General features: G+C 43.8%; 1 protein-coding gene across 1 annotated transcript in view; it reads left to right on the top strand.

Annotated features, from left to right (window-relative positions):
- The window catches only part of LOC137233568 (uncharacterized), a 258492-nt gene that overhangs the window by 149597 nt on the left and 85897 nt on the right, over window positions 1-22998 (top strand). Inside the window, exon 3 of the mRNA XM_067756663.1 lies at window positions 8361-8477. Within this exon, the coding sequence (XP_067612764.1) occupies window positions 8361-8477 (117 nt within the window). The remainder of the gene's footprint in view (window positions 1-8360; window positions 8478-22998) is intronic.

Genomic DNA, 22998 nt, shown 5'->3' with positions numbered 1-22998 from the left:
GTGGAGATGTATAGAAAGGAGCTTACTAGCTAATTGCTTTAGAGGATGCGATCACGAGGGGGACAAACAGCCCAATGGTGCTGCCTTACAGATAAACCTCCAACACAGTAAAGTGGCGTCGAGCGAACTCCTACTAACCCTGGAGGATGTTTCGTTTGCCGTGACGCTGATCCAGAAGCTCTAACCGATACCAAGATCGAATGGGCGGTGAAGACGTTTTCTAAGTTTAAATTACCGATGCTAGATGGTATATTTCCGGCCATGCTACAGTCACGAAATCTATGGACAGGGGCGCGCCGCAGGGAGGGGTTATATCAATTCTGCTGTGGACGTTAGTAATGAACCAACTGCTCAGGTGATTCGATGAGGGACCCCTAAAACTTACGGCTTACGCAGATGAAGTTGCAATTGTCATAAGTGGAAACGATTGGCTCTTTGATGGATCCGAAGCTTCGCAATATTCATACCTGGTCGTCTAATGTCGCGTTGACAGCCAACGCGGAAAAGACGGATTTGGTCTTGTTTACAAAGAGGTACAAGGTCCAAAATTGGACCAGGCCTAAGTTAGGACCCCCATACAGGAGAAACCTTGCACAAAATATTTAGGAATCATCGTAGACAGTGAGCAGTCATGGAAGCTCAACGTAGAGAAGAGGGTGAAAAAGGCCTGAACGGAACTTTATGCATATAAAAGAATGCTGGTGTACGTGGGGTTATCACCCTCTCTTTCTCATTGGGATTTTACACAAAAAACAACTTACCTTAGAAATTACCTGGTAGCAAAGAACAAAGCGTTAAACAACTGCAAACAGGCTCAGTGCTTCGGTGCAGCTTGAGCGCCGACCATACGGCCATAGTAGTATAGCGTCATCAATCACAAGACGAGCAGGCTACCTGATTCCCTATCTGCGCTTCGAGGGAGATCTTAAAGCCACAAAAGAGATGGATGGTTGGCGCAACGGTGCTCAAATGACGGAAGAGGCTATACATGTGTACATATATGGTTTCAAAGTAGTAGAAGGAGTAGGGTCTGCGGTAACTGTGCTGATTCGGAAATAAACAGATTCCACAATCTGCCAGATCACTGTAGTGTTTTGCAAACGGAAGTATTAGCCATAGCAGTGGGAAGAAAATACCTTAAACTGCAACCGTGTTAAGTTTTATATTGACAGCCAGGCAGCAATTAAAGAAATAATCTCACATAACACAGCATCTAAAATTGTGTTAGAGTGTAAGCGGGCTCTGAAAAGAATCGGGACAGGGAGAAGCATAAATATATATTGAGTCCCAGGGTATATGGGAATAAATGAGATTGAAAAAGCAGAATAACTAGCTAAAACGGGCTGATCCCTTGAAGCTCGCTCCGCAGACGTCCAAAATAGATGGGGTGAGATTAAGAGAAGGCGAGAGGTAGGTCTTACAACCTTAGACTCATGACAGAAATTCTGGCTGGATACTGCCTTCTGACATCACATGCTTTTAAATTAGTGTGGTCAGTGATAGCAGATGTAGGAAGTGCGGCTTGGAGGAGAAAACGATCGAGCACGTCTTGTGCTCTTGCACTGTGTTTGCCAGTCTAAGACTATAGCTATTAGGAGTGATAAAGCTATCATATTATGAGGTGGGTTTTGTCCAAGGCTGAGGAAGCACTCAGTCAATCCAGGGTACAAGTAGAGGTCCCACAAACCCCCATTTAATAAGAACACAGTTGTTATGTGTTGATGACGAATACACACACAAACACACGGCTTGACGGGTAGTGAGGGCAGCAGCTTTCGGCTAACGGTCGTTGTAATAGCAGAGGGGTCGGTACGGCGGTTGAACCGCGGGATCAGCACGGCTGCAGGACGGCGGACAGTATTAGCGGACAGATTGGTACAGCGGTATGTAGTGGCGTCATTTGCACGGCGGCTGGACGGCGGACAGTATTAGCGGATGGCTTGGTGCAGCGGTAGGCAGTGGCGGGATTAGCACGGCGGCTGGACGGCGGACAGTATTAGCGGACGGATGGATGTAGTGGTATGGACGCAGTGACGGTACCAGCGAGCTGGTTGGACGGTTGTTAGGTAGCAGCGGCTAACGGTCGTTGTAGCAGCGGCGCAACGGCGTTAGGATAGCGGGCGGCCAACGGTCGTCGGAGCAGCGGCGAAACGGCGGTAGGATAGCGACGGCAACAACAGGGCGACGGAACGCGTACCAGTGGCGTGGCCAAGGCGAGGTGTCGGTACGAACGTTCTACTTGATTACCTTTTCGGGGGGTTACCAGTAGCGGCTGTTGCGGGTGGCGGCTTCCTACAATGACACTGTCCCAGTTGCGGCGGCGGAGGGACCTGCGAGGAATGAAATGAGTTATGGTTAGTGCCGTCCCGCTAGCTGAACACCACCGCCTCCATGCCCGCGCAAATGCAGGGCTGGACGCGGAGTTGTACCAGCCGGGATTCCGTAGGTCGATCCGTGGGCTGAGCCGGCCGGAGCCGGAGCGGAGGGGAAAAGGGCCGGAAGGCCATAAGGCGGCGAGCCGCCCCCCCCCCCCCCCCACTTAGCTGGGACACGTGCGAGAAAACCATAAAGGCGACAACCCGTTGTCCCCGCAAGCAAAGGGTGACACGTTCCCTGACAGTGCCCCTTTCTACTCCGTGGTGTGGTTGGCTCACTTGCTTTTAGTGCTGGCTCGCTATCTGGACACCACCGCCACCATGCTTGCACGATGGCAGGGATGGACGCGGATTTGTACCAGCCGGAACTTTGTTGGTCGATCCGTGGGCTGAGGGGAAGTGCGCCTTGACGGCACAGAGGTAGCCCCTTTAGCCGACGAGTCGCTCTACTGCATGAGCCAGGACTGAGGGGAAGGGGTCTGTTGGCCGAACGGCGGCGAGTCCCCCCCCCCCCCACCCTCTTACTTAGCTGGGAAACGGGCGAGAAAACCATGAAGGCGACAACCCGTTGTCCCCGCAAGCAAAGGGTGACCAGTGCCGTGGCGGCACCCCCTTTCCCTCTGGGAGTGGGATTGGCTCGTTTCCTGGACATCGCCCATCCCGTTATCGCACACTAGAGTAAGGTGCCGAGGAGCGGTGCACCAGCTCTGTCCTTGTCGGTTCGTAGGCTGCGAGGAGAAACTGGGCCCGAAGGCACCACGCTACGCAGCGGTAGAACCGGGTCGGCTGGAGCCTTACCTGAGAGGAAGAGGCGGCGAGCCCCCCCTTGCTTAGTTGGGACACGGGCGAGAAAACCATAAAGGCGACAACCCGTTGTCCCCGAAAGCAAAGGGTGACAAGTGCCAAGGCAGCACCCCTTCAACTCAGCTAGTCAGGAGGAGTGACTGAGTTGCTTAATAAAGCAACCACTTCCTCTGACTAACCTGCGAGGAATGAAATGCCAACAGCAAATTCATTCTCTTTTATACTGCTTCTGCTATGATGCGAGTGAGAAATGGGGTCGTACTATTGAAACGCTACGTTACAGTCCCCCTCCCACTTCGGTTTACGGAAAGCTGCTGTGGGGAAAAGGAGTATCACGCCGGGTCTGGCCTAGCGGTTGTATGTGTGCCGTTATGCCGGCTTTGCCGGTGTGCATGCGTGCATCGTTTTATTAACATTTTTTTCCATAAAATATACAGAGCCATTCAACTTATATCTAACAAAGTCAATTCCAAAGAAATGTTTACATATCAGGTTTAATTACAATTTCACTGTTCTTAAAACTAACAGAATATTTAATTTTAAAATAATGCAAAATTCATGAATATTATAAATAAGTTGCCATCCTTCTTCTTCTTCTTCCATTCTTGCCACATTGGCGTTGTTCTCATCTACTTCGTGTTGTGATTGCATTATGACCATTAGGTATTCGGTAATATATGGGCCGAAAAAACTCTGGTACCCTTTGAATTTGGACGAGGTCGACTGGCACCGTGTGCACCCGCTCTAACGTCGCTTTATTTCGCCGAAGTTTATGTCTGCTGAAGATGCTTTTGTACCCTTTTTTCTGACTACATTTACTGCAAATGCCATTTATGGAGTCTCCTAATCCCATGTACGGTGGTCGCTCAGGAACGTTGATAACGCTTTTCCGCCGAACTGCTTCCAATTGTCGGTGGGGAAGGTTTTCGGACAACCAAGTCGGTATAAGACCTTTTCTGGTAGCGCTTTGAGCACGCTTTCCGTTTTTGCTTGGCGCGCCGGGATTAGCTCAACCCACTTGTAGAATTTGTAGATCGTGGCGAGCAGGTAAGTGCTTCTTTGTTTGGAACGTGGTAGTGGTGGCACGAAGTCGGCGGTTACTATTTCCCATGGCTGCGGATATTGTATGGTTGCCAATAATCTCACCGGGCTCTCCTCTATCTCCTTTTATTGTGAAAAATATGTCTGGTTCGGTGTTTTGTAACGGGCGGCGGGAGAGCGCATTGCATATTGCGTTCGGCGCTCTTTTTCGGTAATCTTCATTGACGTTGTATGTTTATATATCCGGGTAACGGGGGTAGAAGCGTTGCTTCAGCGGTCGGTTATGTATACGGATGGTCGAATGTTCGGCTGCGGTAATTGAGCTAACGGTTTTACTCAATCGCTTCTGTTGGTGTTCCGATTTTTGACCATTGTTCACGTGATCCCGGCTGGTCATTGCACATAGTGTGTCTAGCTCGGCTGATCTCCTGGTCAAGGTGACTTCTAACGGCTTGCCATCTAGCGTGAGGGTGATTCCCCTTTCCCGTAGAAAGTCCATTCCTAAGATCATCCGTTCTGCCAGGTTCGGGATGACGGACATCAATGTTTTAGTCGTTCGTCTTTGGTACGTAATTTTTGCTGGGTACGAATTCGAGCTATAGACACACGTCTGGTGGACGCTCCGCCTGTGAAGATGTGGTTTGATGTTGTTCCTCTCCAGATGGTCTCGTATTGACTCGTCGACGTATGAGAGGGTGGCGCCGGTATCTACCTCGGAGAGAGTTCCTTTATAATATTCCAGGTTTTTTCAGTTTCGGCGTTAAAACAAACTTCTGGTAACACTACGGACTCATTTAGTCTATGTGAGGTCCTCATGGCCAGTTCAACCTAACCTAACACACCGCCATGGTAAAGAACGTTACCCAGAAACGAAAAGTTTTTACCCATACATGCAAAACTTTCTTTTCGGCTTTTCGGTATTTTTCATCTATACCAGAGGTAGTCAGCTAGCGAAATAATTATTTTTGCTCACTTCTCACACTTTCGTTTAGTATTTGCTGAACAAGCAGAGTAGCAACATCAGAGGAGCGAATTTTCATTTACGTGTTTCCAAACAGATATTTTGAAAACAAACGCCCATGCGCATAATGTTGTATGGAGACAGGCTGTCGTTACACCCTTGAATCTGAGTCAAAACATTAGTGAAGAAAAAATTTTTCGAATTTTTAGTAACTCAAATTTATTTAGTCCATGAACTTATTCTATAACTTGAACCATATTTTAAACCTTTGGAATAGATTATTTTCTATTAACATGTTCTTTTAATGCTTTTAATTTGAACATGTCCCACCCGTGACAAATGCACTCCCCGTGACACTTATAATTTGGGTTTTAGCAAAGAATCGTATTAAGAAAAACTAATTGCTTTTACAAAATTTTGTTTCTCAAATGCTCGTTTATCTAAAGCTATTTAAACAAAAAAAGCTACTTTCATATATTCGCAGAGATTTTCTAATATATAGCTTCACTAATGGATTGCGCCTATTTTTTATCCTATCCGTGACAACTATAAAACTTATTTTAATTTGCATATATATAAAGATATTGTGTCTTTTTTACATAACAGGCCCAGCGTCCGAATGTTAAAAATGGAGATAAAAATCGTCCGCCTCAACAGCGCCCTTGCTGTGGGATCGTCGTCATTACTTCCCGAACAATTCCCGTTTAAACTCAGCCGGAAATACCCTCTGGCTTCAAATCATCCAATAGGCACGATCCGCGAAACACCCTGGATTAGAAGGTGGGCAGTTCTTGGTCACCGACATTCCGCTAGGTGCTATGGAGTTCGGCTAAGCCCTCACACCATCGACAAGATGCCTGCTATAGTGAGGTAGTGAAGTTTCGTAAATAGTAGTAAATTTATTCCTTCTAACCAAGACCGATATCTTTTTCGAAAACTTGTATGGATTCTTTGAATTACAACAGGATCCCTATCCTGTTCTGCATCCAATCGAAAAGCATTTTTTGAATAATACATTGATTTCTATAAGGTTGATTGGATCAACGTTTCATACGGAGTCTGCCAGGGCCATAAAGTACTTATACCCCAATTTTCTTTTTATCTCATGTTCTATTCATTAAAAAGGGGACTTTAAAGCTAAGAATAAAGCTTCATAACACAACGTAAGGTATTTACATTTCTCACACCTTCATTGAATGCAATCAAAAATATTTTTTTTAAACTCAATTATAAATATTTATTTGAAGATAACACAAAAAATATTGCCATTTCGACTGCTGATTGGAATATCACCATATCTCAGATGCCGTTTCGAAAAAACTCTATCTTAGAATAAGTTCTATATGCTTTCGCGTGAGCTGCAAAGTGTATGAAAAAAAGTTATAAAATGGGGCGTTCAGCTGAGTTAGGATGATTTTCCACTCAGTAGTCGATTTATAACAACATCCTGCAATTAAGAGCACAGTGCTTTATTTAAAAACTTTACAACTTCAACATTAGTTACATCTGTAAAAACATTCGGTGAATTCGGAGGGTCCGCACGATAAAGATAATGTGATGCCACTGCATAAAGTTTTCCTTTTATAAGGCCCGGTGTTCCTCGATCTAAAAGGGGCCCACCAGCTCTAGTAGGACAAGCACAAACCATTGCTAGTGTTAAAGGAATTCTTGGGCAGTTATAACGCTCCTCACAATCAGTACGTCCCAATAAAATCCAGTCAGTAAATTGGATTGGTATCGAAATCTCCCCATCTTCTGCATCTTCCCAACCGAACGGTCTAACTTGTATTCTTGAGCGCCAGGCATCTGTCCATAAGTCTATTGTTTGTACTGTTGGACTCTCGTCAATCAATCTATCCAATTTCATTACAGCAATATTCAAATGTTTCATATCGAAATTATACCCAGGTGGATAAACTATACTCTCCACTTTGCGAATCTCTCCATTTTCCCATTTATCATGTAAATTCGTTACACCAGCTGCAACACTGAATAAGTTCTTATGTAAATTTATAACACAGTCTGCTGCTGTAACCACCTTCAGCAAAGTGACTAATGAGCCAACGCAATGATTTACGTCGCTATAACGTATTAATACCACATATGGAGTTCCCTCTATATTTCCATCTTTGTCACGTACATATCTCACATATTGCGAATTCATGCAAGTCGAAATGCAGCCAACCATACTCGTAACAAACACGAGCGTTAAATGATTGCGTATACACATTTTAGACAATTTCCCCCGCTTTTTAAGTATAAATACACCAAGATCAATTTTGTGGACGGTATTTATACTTAATGGGGCGTGTGAATAAAAAATAAGCAAAAACGTGTCCATCTAGATTCCAGGAATTTGAACAATAAAAACACTTCCTCATTTTAATTAAAGCTATTGATAGAAAGAGAATTTTTTACTTTTTTTTGTTTAACTCAACCCATTTAACCTTGAGTAAAGTTTTGGTTAAAAGTGCCTAATTAAAATTTTAATGCCGTTAATGATGAAACATACAAAATATTTATACAGCTGTTTGAAATGAGATTTCTATAGAAATTTCTTCTTATATTAGCTTTATAGTTTTATGAAAAGAACAAAGCGTACACTTAATTAGTTTCGTTTGTTTGCAAACTGCTAATATATTCCATCGTATACTGTCACATGACCAGAGTTGGGAGTAGTGCAATAAATTTTGTGAAACAACACTGCTCGAACTTAAGCGGTATGGAATATCCAAAATCTTGTTCAAAGTGTTAATGAGACCTTAATTTGTAATGGATTTAAGCATATCTGTTATGTTTGTACAATTAATGTGTTTTAGACGGCTTCTGTAGGAATTTTGAAAACGAGTTTACGTCGCTTCAAATAAGACAACCTTGTTAAGGCTTCGTTTCCTCGAAAGTGGTTCCGCTATTTAGCGGCCGTTACATAGCGGTAGAGTATGTTGTCTAAAATGTTGCAGTGTGAAAGAAATTATATGTAAACTAAGAAGACGGCAAAGTTCACCATAACGTAATATAGCGGCAGGGCGTAAAATATAACGGCCGTCATGACGGTAGAAACTCGTTCGTCACCGTTTTTTGCCACCGCTATTGTCAAAGCGGTGAACATTTTGCCAAATATTTATAAAATAAACAATATTTTTGAATTTTAATTTTTTGAACATGTTTTATTTTTGCAGGTGCAGCCAAAAAAGTAAGAGGAAAAACTAAAAAAAAGGAAAAAAGTAAAATAAAATTTTGTGGATCGTCTGCTGTAAGTGTTCATAGTTTCCAACAAAGCGGTGCCGCCGAAAACGGTGAGTATACCGGGCGTTCTTTAGCCGTTGTAATAACGCGGCACGGCTTTCCGAGAAAAGCAAGCCCTTACTGTAGACTTTTTGATGTTTTTAACAGAGAATGTGGGGCCCCAACCGTTTTCTAAGCTTTATGTTTTTCGAGAAAACTTATTAAAAACGTACATTACGTTTATTTTGCTTATTGGGCTTCTATAGAAAGGCAATTTTTATACTCAGTTGAGCAGAGCTCACAGAGTATATTAACTTTGATTGGATAACGGTTGGTTGTACAGGTATAAAGGAATCGAGATAGATATAGGCTTCCATATATCATCAGTATCGAAAAAAAATTCGATTGAGCCATGTCCGTCCGTCCGTCCGTCCGTCTGCCCTTAACACGATAACTTGAGTAAATTTTGAGGTATCTTGATGAAATTTGGTATGTAGGTTCCTGGGCGATCATCTCAGATCGCCATTTAAAATGAACGATATCGGACAATAACCACGCCCACTTTTTCCATATCGAAAATTTCGAAAAATCGAAAAAGTGCGATAATTCCTTACCAAATACGGATAAAGCGATTAAACTTGGTAGGTGAGTTGAACTTATGACGCAGAATAGAAAAACTAGTAAAATTTTGGACAATGGGCGTGGCACCGCCCACTTTTAAAAGAAGGTAATTTAAAATTTTACAAGCTGTAATTTGGCAGTCGTTGAAGATATCATGATGAAATTTGACAGGAACGTTACACTTATTACTATATGCCTGTTTAATAAAAATTAGCAAAATCGGAGAACGACCACGCCCACTTTTAAAAATTTTTTTTTTTTTAAATTCAAATTTTAAAAGAAAAGTTAATATCTTTACAGTATATAAGTAAATTATGTCAACATTCAACTCCAGTAATGATATGGTGCAACCAAATACAAAAATAAAAGAAAATTTCAAAATGGGCGTGGCTCCGACCTTTTTCATTTAATTTGTCTAGGATACTTTTAATGCCATAAGTCGAACAAAAATTTACCAATCCTTGTGAAATTGGTAGAGGCTTAGACTCCAGGACGATAACGGTTTTCTGTGAAAAAGGGCGAAATCGGTTGAAGCCACGCCCAGTTTTTATACATAGTCGACCATCTGTCCTTCCGCTCGGCCTTTAACACGATAACTTGAGCAAAAATCGATATATCTTTACTAAACTCAGTTGACGTATTTATCTGAACTCACTTTGTATTGGTGTAAAAAATGGCCGAAATCTGACTATGACCACGCCCACTTTTTCGATATCTAAAATTACGAAAAATGAAAAAAATACCATAATATCAAATGCCATAATACCAAATACGAAAAAAGGGATGAAACATGATAATTGTATTGGTCTATTGACGCAAAATATAACTTTAGAAAAAAAACTTGGTAAAATGGGTGTGACACCTACCATATTAAGTAGAAGAAAATGAAAAAGTTTTGCAGGGCGAAATCAAAAGCCCTTGGAATCTTGGAAGGAATACTGTTCGTGGTATTACATATATAAATAAATTAGCGGTACCCGACAGATGATGTTCTGGATCACCCTGGTCCACATTTTGGTCGATATCTCGAAAACGCCTTCACATATACAACTAAGGGCCACTCCCTTTTAAAACCCTCATTAATACCTTTAATTTGATACCAATATCGTACAAACACATTCTAGAGTCACCCCTGGTCCACGTTTATAGTGATATCTCGAAAAGGCGTCCACATATAGAACTAAGTCCCACTCCTTTTTAAAATACTCATTAACACCTTTCATTTGATACCCATATCGTACAAACAAATTCTAGAGTCGCCCCTGGTCCACCTTTATGGCGATATTTCGAAAAGGCGTCCACCTTAAAAACTAAGGCCCACGCCCTTTTAAAATACTCATTAACAACTTTCATTTGATACCCATATCGTACAAACAAATTCTAGAGTCACCCCTGGTCCACGTTTATGGCGATATCTCGAAAAGGCGTCCAGATATAGAACTAAAGCGCACGCCATTTTAAAATACTCATTAACACCTTTCATTTGATACCCATATCGTACAAACAAATTCTAGAGTCACCCCTGGTCCACGTTTATGGCGATTTCCCGAAAAGGCGTCCATATATAGAACTAAGGCCCACTCCTTTTTAAAATACTCATTAACACCTTTCATTTGATACCCATATCGTACAAACAAATTCTAGAGTCACCCCTGGTCCACGTTTATGGCGATATCTCGAAAAGGCGCCCACCTATAGAACTAAGGCGCACGCCCTTTTAAAATACTCATTAACACCTTTCATTTGATACCCATATTATACAAACGCATTCTAGAGTCACCCCTGGTCCACCTTTATGGCGATATTTCGAAAAGGCGTCCACATATAGAACTAAGGCCCACTCCTTTTTAAAATACTCATTAACACCTTTCATTTGATACCCATATAGTACAAACAAATTCTAGAGTCACCCCTGGTCCACGTTTATGGCGATATCTCGAAAAGGCGTCCACATATAGAACTAAGGCCCACTCCTTTTTAAAATACTCATTAACGCCTTTCATTTGATACCCATATCGTACAAACAAATTCTAGAGTCACCCCTGGTCCACCTTTATGGCGATATTTCGAAAAGGCGTCCACCTATAGAACTAAGGCGCACGCCCTTTTAAAATACTCATTAACACCTTTCATTTGATACCCATATTATACAAACGCATTCTAGAGTCACCCCTGGTCCACGTTTATGGCGATATCTCGAAAAGGCGTCCACATATAGAACTAAGGCCCACTCCTTTTTAAAATACTCATTAACGCCTTTCATTTGATACCCATATCGTACAAACAAATTCTAGAGTCACCCCTGTTCCACCTTTATGGCGATATTTCGAAAAGGCGTCCACCTATAGAACTAAGGCGCACGCCCTTTTAAAATACTCATTAACACCTTTCATTTGATACCCATATTATACAAACGCATTCTAGAGTCACCCCTGGTCCACCTTTATGGCGATATTTCGAAAAGGCGTCCACCTATAGAACTAAGGACCACGCCCTTTTAAAATACTCATTAACACCTTTCATTTGATACCCATATCGTACAAACAAATTCTAGAGTCACCCCTGGTCCACCTTTATGGCGATATTTCGAAAAGGCGTCCCCCTATAGAACTAAGGCCCACGCCCTTTTAAAATACTCATTAACACCTTTCATTTGATACCCATATAGTACAAACAAATTCTAGAGTCACCCCTGGTCCACGTTTATGGCGATTTCCCGAAAAGGCGTCCACATATAGAACTAAGGCCCACTCCTTTTTAAAATACTCATTAGCACCTTTCATTTGATACCCATATCGTACAAACAAATTCTAGAGTCACCCCTGGTCCACGTTTATGGCGATATCTCGAAAAGGCGCCCACCTATAGAACTAAGGCGCACGCCCTTTTAAAATACTCATTAACACCTTTCATTTGATACCCATATTATACAAACGCATTCTAGAGTCACCCCTGGTCCACCTTTATGGCGATATTTCGAAAAGGCGTCCACCTATAGAACTAAGGACCACGCCCTTTTAAAATACTCATTAACACCTTTCATTTGATACCCATATCGTACAAACAAATTCTAGAGTCACCCCTGGTCCACCTTTATGGCGATATTTCGAAAAGGCGTCCCCCTATAGAACTAAGGCCCACGCCCTTTTAAAATACTCATTAACACCTTTCATTTGATACCCATATCGTACAAACAAATTCTAGAGTCTCCCCTGGTCCACCTTTATGGTGATATTTCGAAAAGGCGTCCACCTATAGAACTAAGGTGCACGCCCTTTTAAAATACTCACTAACACCTTTCATTTGATACCCATATCGTACAAACAAATTCTAGAGTCACCCCTGGTCCACCTTTATGGTGATATTTCGAAAAGGCGTCCACCTATAGAACTAAGGTGCACGCCCTTTTAAAATACTCACTAACACCTTTCATTTGATACCCATATCGTACAAACAAATTCTAGAGTCACCCCTGGTCCACCTTTATGGCGATATCTCGAAAAGGCGTCCACCTATAGAACTAAGGCTCACGCCCTTTTAAAATACACATTAACACCTTTCATTTGACACCCATATTGTATAAACGCATTCTAGAGTCACCCCTGGTCCACTTTTATAACGATATTCCGAAAAGGCGTCCACCTATAGAACTAAGGCCCACTCCCTTTCATTTGATACCCACATAGTACAAACAAATTCTAGAGTCAGGCCTGGTCCACCTTTATGGCGATATCCCTAAATGGCGTCCATCTATAGAACTATGGTCCACTCCCTCTTAAAATACTCTTTAATGCCTTTCATTTGATACACATGTCATACAAACACATTCCAAGGTTACCCTAGGTACTTTTTACAACATGGTGATTTTCCCTTACTTTGTCTCCACAGCTCTCAACTGAGTATGTAATGTTCGGTTACACCCGAACTTAGCCTTCCTTACTTGTCTTTTATAATTATGTTACCATTCATTATCGTCACTGTCATTCGATGAGCCACTTGTGGAATAGTCATGAGCATCATTATTGTGAAAGCTTGAAACAACTGGGGTATTTATTGACTCCCCAACATTATCGGAGGGCAGTAAATGTAAGACTTCTAAAGTCAGGCTTTTAAATTTTTTCTTGGGTATCTCCCTTACGCTGTTAACTAAGGGATCCGATGTTATAAGTAACATATCCATAAGATCTCTATTCGTGGCTACACGCGACTGCTTATGTGTGTTATCATCCCTGAATTGCCTCAAATATATGTTACGGGCTTCTTGTCCTTCTTCAGAAAGTTGACCAATAGGCAAAATTGCTGATTTTATAATACCAGTACTATGCACTAAGATTTTGTGAACTGTAGCAGGCATATAAAACCACGGATAGAGATCTATGTATAGTTTTCTAGTCTCACTCGCAAATATCTCAAATCTTTGGATATTGATATTATACCCAGATGCTAATGCGCGAAGGAGAGTGTCGAATCTTTTCGAATCTCAGCACTAGCCTCAAAATTTTCGAAAAACCTTCGAGCAGTATTACCATCATTGGTATTGCCGAATCCTTGTTTTGGTTGATCTACTATTAATCCAAGTTCACTTATAAATTTATTCTGGATTTCGTCGAAAGGTTGCTTAACACTCTCTTTATCTGCCTCATTCCTAAGTTGCCAGTTTTTTACGTCGAGGCGATAACTTATGTGAAGCAAGCATTCAAAAAATCTTATACAGGCATGGAGAGTAGATAAGCCAAAACCAAGATTATCTCGGTTAGGCATAAAATCCTGTTTCTCATCATTCATGTGGCACCACAAATATAACACTTTTGTGCAGAAGAAGTTTCAGTCAAAGCATTGCAAACTTTTCCGTCAATCATTGTTAGGAGCATGTTGTGATTTACAGAAACCTCGCATTCTTCGAGAAAGTACTTTGTTGGCAACAAAGCATGTACCTCCTCTAAAACTTTGTTCGTTTCTGAAGCAATAAAATCTTTTGTTTCCTTAGAGAAAATAAATTTAATTGGACGACAATACATCGTAGAAGAAGGTCGAGGATTCTGCCAAACAATGTTACCCTTTTCGTACTGTAACTGAAGAGGGACGAAAGAAAATATAAACAAAAACTCATCAGTGTCAGCACTGCATGTGAATTTTTGCTTATATGTACTATGACCAGAACTTCCATAGCAACCCCACTTGCTGATTAAAGTAAATAACACAGATGTAGGTAACAAACCAACAAGAATTTCTTGATTTGCTAAAATTAAACGTTCAACAGTTTTATCCAATACGGCTTGAACTTTAATTTCAGCACTTGTTTCACCCACACCAATCTCATTTGGGTAGCAATCTGCCTTAGCTTTTCTTAAACTATAAAATGATGGATAAACCGTATGGCCTGCCTTGATACTCCACTTCCGAATCGTTTTGTACCCATGAGTCGTCGACTTGCTGTCTACATAGTATTTCAATGCTTCTACACTGCTCAAGCATCTTGCACCTTGCTCACATGTTACCTTGTTCGTCGTTTTTTGTATGGATTTTTGTGAATTTGTATAATCTAATATCTAATCTAATCTAATCTAATATTATATTATAAATGGCAAAGTTTGGATGTGAAGATGTTTGGATGTTTGGATGTTTGGATGTTTGGATGTTTGTCCAGACGTTTGTCTTTGTGACTCAATCACGTAAGAACGGCTGGACCGATTTGGATGAAATTTTGTACACATATAGCCAATAGTCTAGAAGGATCTACTAACTATATATTTTTGAAAAGGGGCGTGGTCCCCGCCCCCTAGGAGCAGTTATATTTTAATTATTATATTTTTCCGTCTTTGCGACTGAATCACGCCAGAATGGCTACACGGATTTTGATGAAATTTGGGACACAGACAGTAGTCTACTAGCGAAATTTTTTTCGAACATGGAAAGAGGGGTGGGGGTCCCACAACCCCTTCGAGAAGTTATTTTTCAATAATTTTTACACATTATAACTTTACGTATACTGGCCTTCACCAATATCACAGACTCAAGGGGTCAAATAAGTCGAGGGCTTACAAAGTAAGCAGTGACACCCTCCGCCCGCCCACCCCCCTTTATCTCCCCCTCTGGTGTAAAATCTATAAATTGTTATAACTCAATATAAATTTTCTCCTAAATCAATAGTTTTTGGTATCTGGTACATACAGAACGAGATCTAGACAATTTTGGAGGAACGATCAGTGGTCCTCTCCTCTACTCCCGCCATCCGCCCTCCATCAATTGTTTTTATTAGCACGCTTTTATTAGCTTTACCTGTATGTTTCTATGTAACTTTTTATTCGCTCCAATGCGCCTGCTGCCTTATTAACATGGTTTTATAATTAGCTTCACCTTATTTGTAATCCCGTAAGGGTCATATCGAGACCCTCCGGGATCATTTCTGGATGGCTTTCGGGATCGGTCCGGGATTACGCCGGGGTAATTTCGGGACTTTTTCGGGACTATTTCGGGATCATTTTGGGACCCTTCGGGGATCATTTCTGTATAGTTTTCGGGATCCGTCCGGGATCCCGTCGGGGTTATTTTGGGACATTTTCGGGACAATTCCGGAATCATTTCGGGACTATTTCGCGATCATTTGGGGACCCTTCCGGCATCATTTCTGGATGGTTTTCGGGATCCGTCCGGGATCGCGTCGGGGTACTTTCGGGATCATTTGCGTACCTTCGAGAGATAAATTCTTGATGGTTTCCGGGATCATTACTGGACTTTTTCGGGGTCAGTTTGGGTCCTTTCCGTAATCATTGCTGGATGGTTTTAGGGATCCATCCGGGATCCCGTCGGCGTCATTTTGGGACTTTTGCGGGATCATTTGGGGTCTCTTCCGGCATCATTTCTGGATGGTTTACGGGATCCCTCCGGGATCCCGTCGGCGTCATTTTGGGACTTTTGCGGGATCATTTGGGGTCTCTTCCGGCATCATTTCTGGATGGTTTACGGGATCCGTCCGGGATCCTGTCGGGGTCATTTTGGGACTTTTGCGGGATTATTTGGGGTCTCTTCCGGCATCATTTCTGGATGGTTTACGGGATCCGTCCGGGATCCTGTCGGGGTCATTTTGGGACTTTTGCGGGATCATTTGGGGTCTCTTCCGGCATCATTTCTGGATGGTTTACGGGATCCGTCCGGGACCCTGTCGGGGTCATTTTGGGACTTTAGCGGGATCATTTGGGGTCTCCTCCGGCATCATTTCTGGATCGTTTACGGGATCCGTCCGGGATCCTGTCGGGGTCATTTTGGGACTTTTGCGGGATCATTTGGGGTCTCTTCCGGCATCATTTCTGGATGGTTTACGGGATCCGTCCGGGACCCTATCGGGGTCATTTTGGGACTTTAGCGGGATCATTTGGGGTCTCTTCCGGCATCATTTCTGGATGGTTTACGGGATCCGTCCGGGATCCTGTCGGGGTCATTTTGGGACTTTTGCGGGATCATTTGGGGTCTCTTCCCGCATCATTTCTGGATGGTTTACGGGATCCGTCCGGGACCCTGTCGGGGTCATTTTGGGTCTTTAGCGGGATCATTTGGGGTCTCCTCCGGCATCATTTCTGGATGGTTTTCGGGTTCCGTCCGGGATCCCGTCGGAGTCATTTTTGAATTTTTTCTCGACTAATACAGGACCATTTGGGGACCTTATCGGCATCATTTCTGGATGGTTTTCGGAATCCGTCCGCGATCCCGTCAGGGTCATTTCGGGACTATTTCGGGATAATTTGGGGTACCTGCCGGCATCATTTCTGGATGGTTTTCGGTATCCGTCCGGGATCCCGTCGGTGTCATTTCGGGACCATTTGGGGTCCATTCCGGCATCATTTCTGGATGGTTTTCGGGATCCGTCCGGGATCCTGTCGGGGTCATTTTGGGACTTTTGCGGGATCATTTGGGGTCTCTTCCGGCATCATTTCTGGATGGTTTACGAGATCCGTCCGGGATCCTGTCGGGGTCATTTTGGGACTTTTGCGAGATCATTTGGGGTCTCTTCCGGCATCATTTCTGGATGGTTTACGGGATCCGTCCGGGACCCTGTCGGGGTCATTTTGGTACTTTAGCGGGATCATTTGGGGTCTCCTCCGGCATCATTTCTGGATGGTTTTCGGGATCCGTCCGGGATCCTGTCGGGGTCATTTTTTTTTTTTTTTTTTCATTTTGGGACTTTTGCGGGATAATTTGGGGTCTCTTCCGGCATCATTTCTGGATGGTTTACAGGATCCGTCCGGGATCCTGTCGGGGTCATTGTGAGACTTTTGCGGGATCATTTGGGGTCTCTTCCGGCATCATTTCTGTATGGTTTTCGGGATCCGTCCGGGATCCTGTCGGGGTCATTTTGGGACTTTTGCGGGATCATTTGGGGTCTCTTCCGGCATCATTTCTGGATGGTTTACGGGATCAGTCCGGGATCCTGTCGGGTCATTTTGGGCCTATTGCGGGATCATTTGGGTTCTCTTCCGGCATCATTTCTGGATGGTTTACGGGATCCATCCGGGATCCTGTCGGGGTAATTTTGGGACTTTTGCGAGATCATTTGGGGTCTCTCCCGGCATCATTTCTGGATGGTTTTCGGGATCCGTCCGGGATCCTGTCGGGGTCATTTTGGGACTTTTACGGGATCATTTGGGGTCTCTTCCGGCATCATTTCTGGATGGTTTACGAGATCCGTCCGGGATCCTGTCGAGGTCATTTTGGGACTTTTGCGAGATCATTTGGGGTCTCTTCCGGCATCATTTCTGGATGGTTTACGGGATCCGTCCGGGACCCTGTCGGGGTCATTTTGGGACTTTAGCGGGATCATTTGGGGTCTCCTCCGGCATCATTTCTGGATGGTTTTCGGGATCCGTCCGGGATCCTGTCGGGGTCATTTTGGGACCTCTGCGGGATCATTTGGGGTCTCTTCCGGCATCATTTCTAGATGGTTTTCGGGATCCATCCGGGATCCCGTCGGAGTCATTTCGGAACTTTTTCTCGACTAATACAGGATCATTTGGTGACCCTTTCGGCATCATTTCTGGATAGTTTTAGGGATCCGTTCGGGATCCCGACGGGGTCATATCGGGACCATTTGGGGTACCTACCGGCATCATTTCTGGATGGTTTACGGGATCCGTCCGGGACCCTGTCGGGGTCATTTTGGGACTTTAGCGGGATCATTTTGGGTCTCCTCCGGCATCATTTCTGGATGGTTTCCGGATCCGTCCGGGATTCCGTCGGCGTAATTTCGGGACTATTAGGGGGTTATTTGGGGACCTTTCTGGCATCATTTCTGGATAGTTTTAGGGATCCGTGCGGGATCCCGACGGGGTCATATCGGGACCATTTGGGATACCTACCGGCATCATTTCTGGTTGGTTTTCGGGATCCGTCCGGGATCCCGTCGGGATCATTTCGGGACTAATTCGGGATCATTTGGGTACCTACCTTCATCATTTCTGGATGATTTTCGGGATCCGTACGGTATCCCGTCGGGGTCATTTCAGGACTTTTTCGGGATCCGCCCGTGATCCCGGCGGGGTCATTTCGGGACTATTTCGGGATCATTTGGGGTACCTAGATGGATAGTTTTCGGGATTCTTCCGGGATCCCGTCTGGATCATTTCAGGACTTTTTCGGGGTCATTTGGTGTATCTTCCAGCCACTTTTCTAGATGGTTTTCGGTATCCGTCCGGGACACCGTCAGGGTAATTTCGGGACTATTTGGGGATAACTTGGGAACCTTTCCGGCATCATTTCTGGATAATTTCCGGAATCCTTCGGGGATCCCGTCAGGGTCATTTCGGAACCCGCGACTAATGCGGTATCATTTGGGGACCCTTTCGCCATCATTTCCGAATGGTTTTCGTGATCCGTCCGGGATACCGTCAGGGTAATTTCGGGACTATTTGGGGATAACTTGGGAACCTTTCCGGCATCATTTCTGGATAGTTTCCGGGATCCGTCGGGAATCCCGTCAGGATCATTTCGGAACTATAAGGGGATCATTTCATTTTTCATCTTTCTTTAAGGGGATCATTTCACCTTCCAGCATCATTTCTGTATACTTTTGGGGATCCGTCCGGGATCCCGACGAGGTCATTTCTGGCCTATTTCGGGATCATTTTGGGGTACCAACCGGCATCATTTCTGTATGGTCCGGGATCCGTCCGGGATCCCATCGGGGGAATTTCGGAATTTTTCGGGATCATTTGGGGTTCCGTCCGGCATTATTTCTGGATCGTTTTCGGGATCCGTCCGAGATCCCGTCGGGTTTATTTTTTTACTTTTTCGGGAAAACGTCAGGGAATTTCGAGACTGTTCTTGGATCATTTGGGGATCCTTCAGGGATAATTTCTGGATGGTTTTCGGGATCCCGTCGGGGTAATTTCGGGATTTTTTCACGACTATTTCGGGGTCAGTTGCCCTTAAAGATCATTTCTGGGTGGTTTTCGGGATCTGTCCGGGATCCCGACGGAGTTTTTTCGGGACTTTTTCCGGACTATTTCTGGATTATTTGCGGACGTTTCAGAGCTCAGTTCTGGATGATTTTCGGGAACTGTCCGGGATCCCGTCGGAGTTATTTCGGGGTAATTTTGGGACCCTTCCAGGATAATTTCTTCATGATTTTCGGGATGGGTCTGAGTTTTTCGTGACTTTCGGGACTATTTCGGGATCATTTGCGGAACCTTCAGAGATCAATTCTGGTTGGTTTGTGGACTTTTCCGGGATCATTTGGGGATCCCTCCAGAGTCATTTCTGGATGGTTTTCGGGATCCCGTCAGGGTCATTTCGGGCCTTTTTCGTGACTACTATTTCGGAATCATTTTGGGACTCCTCCGGGATAATTTCTGGGCGATTTTCTGGATTTGTCCGGGATCCCGTCAGAGTTTTTTCGGACTATATCGGGATCATTTGCGGACCGTTCAGGAATCAAATCTGGATGGTTTTCGGGATCCGTCCGGGATCCCGTCAGGGTCATTTCGGGACTTTTCGTGACTACTTCGGGATTATTTTGGGACCCTTCCGGCATCATTTCTGGATAGTTTTCGAGATTTGTCCAGGATCCCGTCGGCATCATTTCGTGACTATTTGGTGTCATTTAGGGACACTTCCGGGATCATTTTAGGTCTCTTCGAAACCGGTAATTCAGCACACATGGCCGTGGATTTACGGCAAATTATTCGTAATTAAAATTCGGTATGTTTTATCTTTAATATATCACAGCTTTTTCGTTCTATTTTTAAATGAATCCTGTAACGAACTATTACAACTATAATTAAAATTTTTGTAATATTTTAACCAACTAAATACCCGAAAAAGCAACACTGCTTTCATTTAAAAACTTCTTTTTGGTTTTAGCTAATTGTAGTTTCATTCCTTTGTTCTATGAGTAGTAATTCTTTCACCCCTGTCATATCAATTAATTTAACTTAGAAACAAAATGTATTTTTTTTAATTCGAAAAAAGTGTATTGTACTATTCATGTAAGCGTGCCCATCAGCTCAGTTAGTTCTTTTTTTTACTGTATTAAAAAATAAAATACATTGACAGAAAAAATTTTTAAACAGACAACTTGATAAGCAGGCTAACGTGAATAGCACATATATTTTATTTTCTCCTTGCGGACGGGGCCGCGGGTAAAGGCTAGTATATATTATAAATGGCAAAGTTTGGATGTTTGGATGTTTAGATGTTTGGCTGTTTGGATGTTTGGATGTTTGGATGTTTGTCCAGACGTTTGTCTTTGTGACTCAATCACGCAAGAACGGCTGGACGGATTTATATGAAATTTGGCATGCATATAGCCAATAGTCTAGAAGGATCTACTAGCTATATATTTTTCAAAAGGGGCGTGGTCTCCGCCACCTAGGAACAGTTATAATTTAATTATTATATTTTTTTGTCTTTGCGACTGAATCACGCCAGAACGGCTTCACGGATTTTGATGAAATTTGGGACAGAGATAATAGGCTACTGGCGAAATTTTTTTCGAACATGGAAGGGGGGTCCCACGACCCCTTCGAATAATTACTTTTTAACAATTTTTACACATTATAACTTTACGTATACTGACCTTCACCAATATTACAAACTCAATGGGAGAAATAATTCGAGGGCTTACAAAGTGAGCAGTGATACACACCCCCCCCCCCCCTCCTTTCCTCTCTCGTGCAAAATCTATAAATTGTTATAACTCAATGTAAATTTTGTCCTAAAATCAATAATTTTTGGTATCTGGCTCATACAGATCGAGATCTAAACAATTTTGGAAAAACGATCAGTGGTACTCTCCTCCTTCCGCCATCCGCCCTCCTTCAATTGTTTTTATTAGCACGCTTTTCTTAGCTTTACCTGTATGTTTCTTTGTAACTCTTCATTCGCTCCAACGCGCCTGTTGCCTTATTAACATGGTTTTATAATTATCTTCACCCTATTTGTAATCCCGTTTGGGTCATATCGAGACCCTTCAGGGATCATTTCTGCATGGTTTTCGGGATCCGTCCGCGATCCCGCCGGGGTCATTTCTGGACTTTTTCGGGACTATTCCGGGATTATTTTGGGACCCTTCCGGGATCATTTGTGTATAGTTTTCGGGATCCGTCCGGGATTCCGTCGGGATTATATTGGGACATTTTCGGGACTATTTCGGGACTATTTCGCGATCATTTGGTGACCCTTCCGGCATCATTTCTGGACGGTTTTCGGGATCCCGTCGGGGTCATTTCGGAACTTTTTCTCGACTAAGACGGGATCATTTTGGGAGCCTTTCGGCATCATTTCTGGATGGTTTTCGGGATCCGTCCGGGTCCCGTCGGGGTCATTTCTGGACTTTTTCTCGACTGATACGGGATCATTTGAGGACCCTTTCGGCATCATTTCTGGATGGTTTTCGGGTTCCGTCCGGATCCCGTCAGGGTCATTTCGGGGTCCTTTCTCGACTAATACGGGATCATTTGGGGACCCTTTCGGCATCATTTCTCGATGTTTTTCGGGATCCGTCCGGGATCCCGTCGGGGTCATTTCGGGACTTTTTCTCGACTAATACGGGATCATTTGGGGACCTTTTCGGCATCATTTCTGTGTGGTTTTCGGGATCCGTTCGGGATCCCTTCAGGGTCATTTTGGGACTTTTTCTCGACTAATACGGGTTCCTTTGAGGTACCTTCCGGCATCATTTCTAGATGGTTTTCGGGATCCATCAGGGATCCCGTCGGGGTCATTTCTGAACTTTTTCTCGACTAATACGGGATCATTTTGGGTAGCTTCCGGCATCATTGCTAGATGGTTTTAGGGATCCGTCCGGGATCCCGTCTTGGTCATTTCGGGACTTTTTCTCGACTTATACGGGATCATTTGGGGACCCTTTCGGCATCATTTCTCGATGGTTTTCGGGATCCGTCCGGAACCCGTCGGGGTAATTTCGGGACTTTTTCTCGACTAATACGGGATCATTTGGGGACGCTTTCGGCATCATTTCTGGATGGTTTTCGGGATCCATCCGGGATCCCGTCGGGGTCATATCGGGACTATTTCGGGATCATTTGGGGTACCTTCCGGCATCATTTCTAGATGGTTTTCGGGATCCGTCCGGGATCCCGTCGGGGTCATTTCGGGACTTTTTCTCGACTAATACGGGATCATTTGGGGACGCTTTCGGCATCATTTCTGGATGGTTTTCGGGATCCGTCCGGGATCCCGTCTTGGTCATTTCGGGACTTTTTCTCGACTTATACGGGATCATTTGGGGACCTTTTCGGCATCATTTCTGTATGGTTTTCGGGATCCGTTCGGGATCCCTTCAGGGTAATTTTGGGACTTTTTCTCGACTAATACGGGTTCATTTGAGGTACCTTCCGGCATCATTGCTAGATGGTTTTCGGGATCCGTCCAGGATCCAATCAGGGTCATTTCGGGACTATTTTGGGATCATTTGGGGTACCTTCCGGCATCATTTCTATATGATTTTGAGGATCCGTT

The sequence above is a fragment of the Eurosta solidaginis genome, chromosome 5 (assembly GCF_040869045.1).
Source record: "Eurosta solidaginis isolate ZX-2024a chromosome 5, ASM4086904v1, whole genome shotgun sequence".
NCBI classification, from domain to species: Eukaryota; Metazoa; Arthropoda; class Insecta; order Diptera; family Tephritidae; genus Eurosta; species Eurosta solidaginis.
The sequence above is the reverse complement of the archived record's forward strand: the minus strand, read 5'-3'. Positions and strand labels throughout refer to the sequence as shown.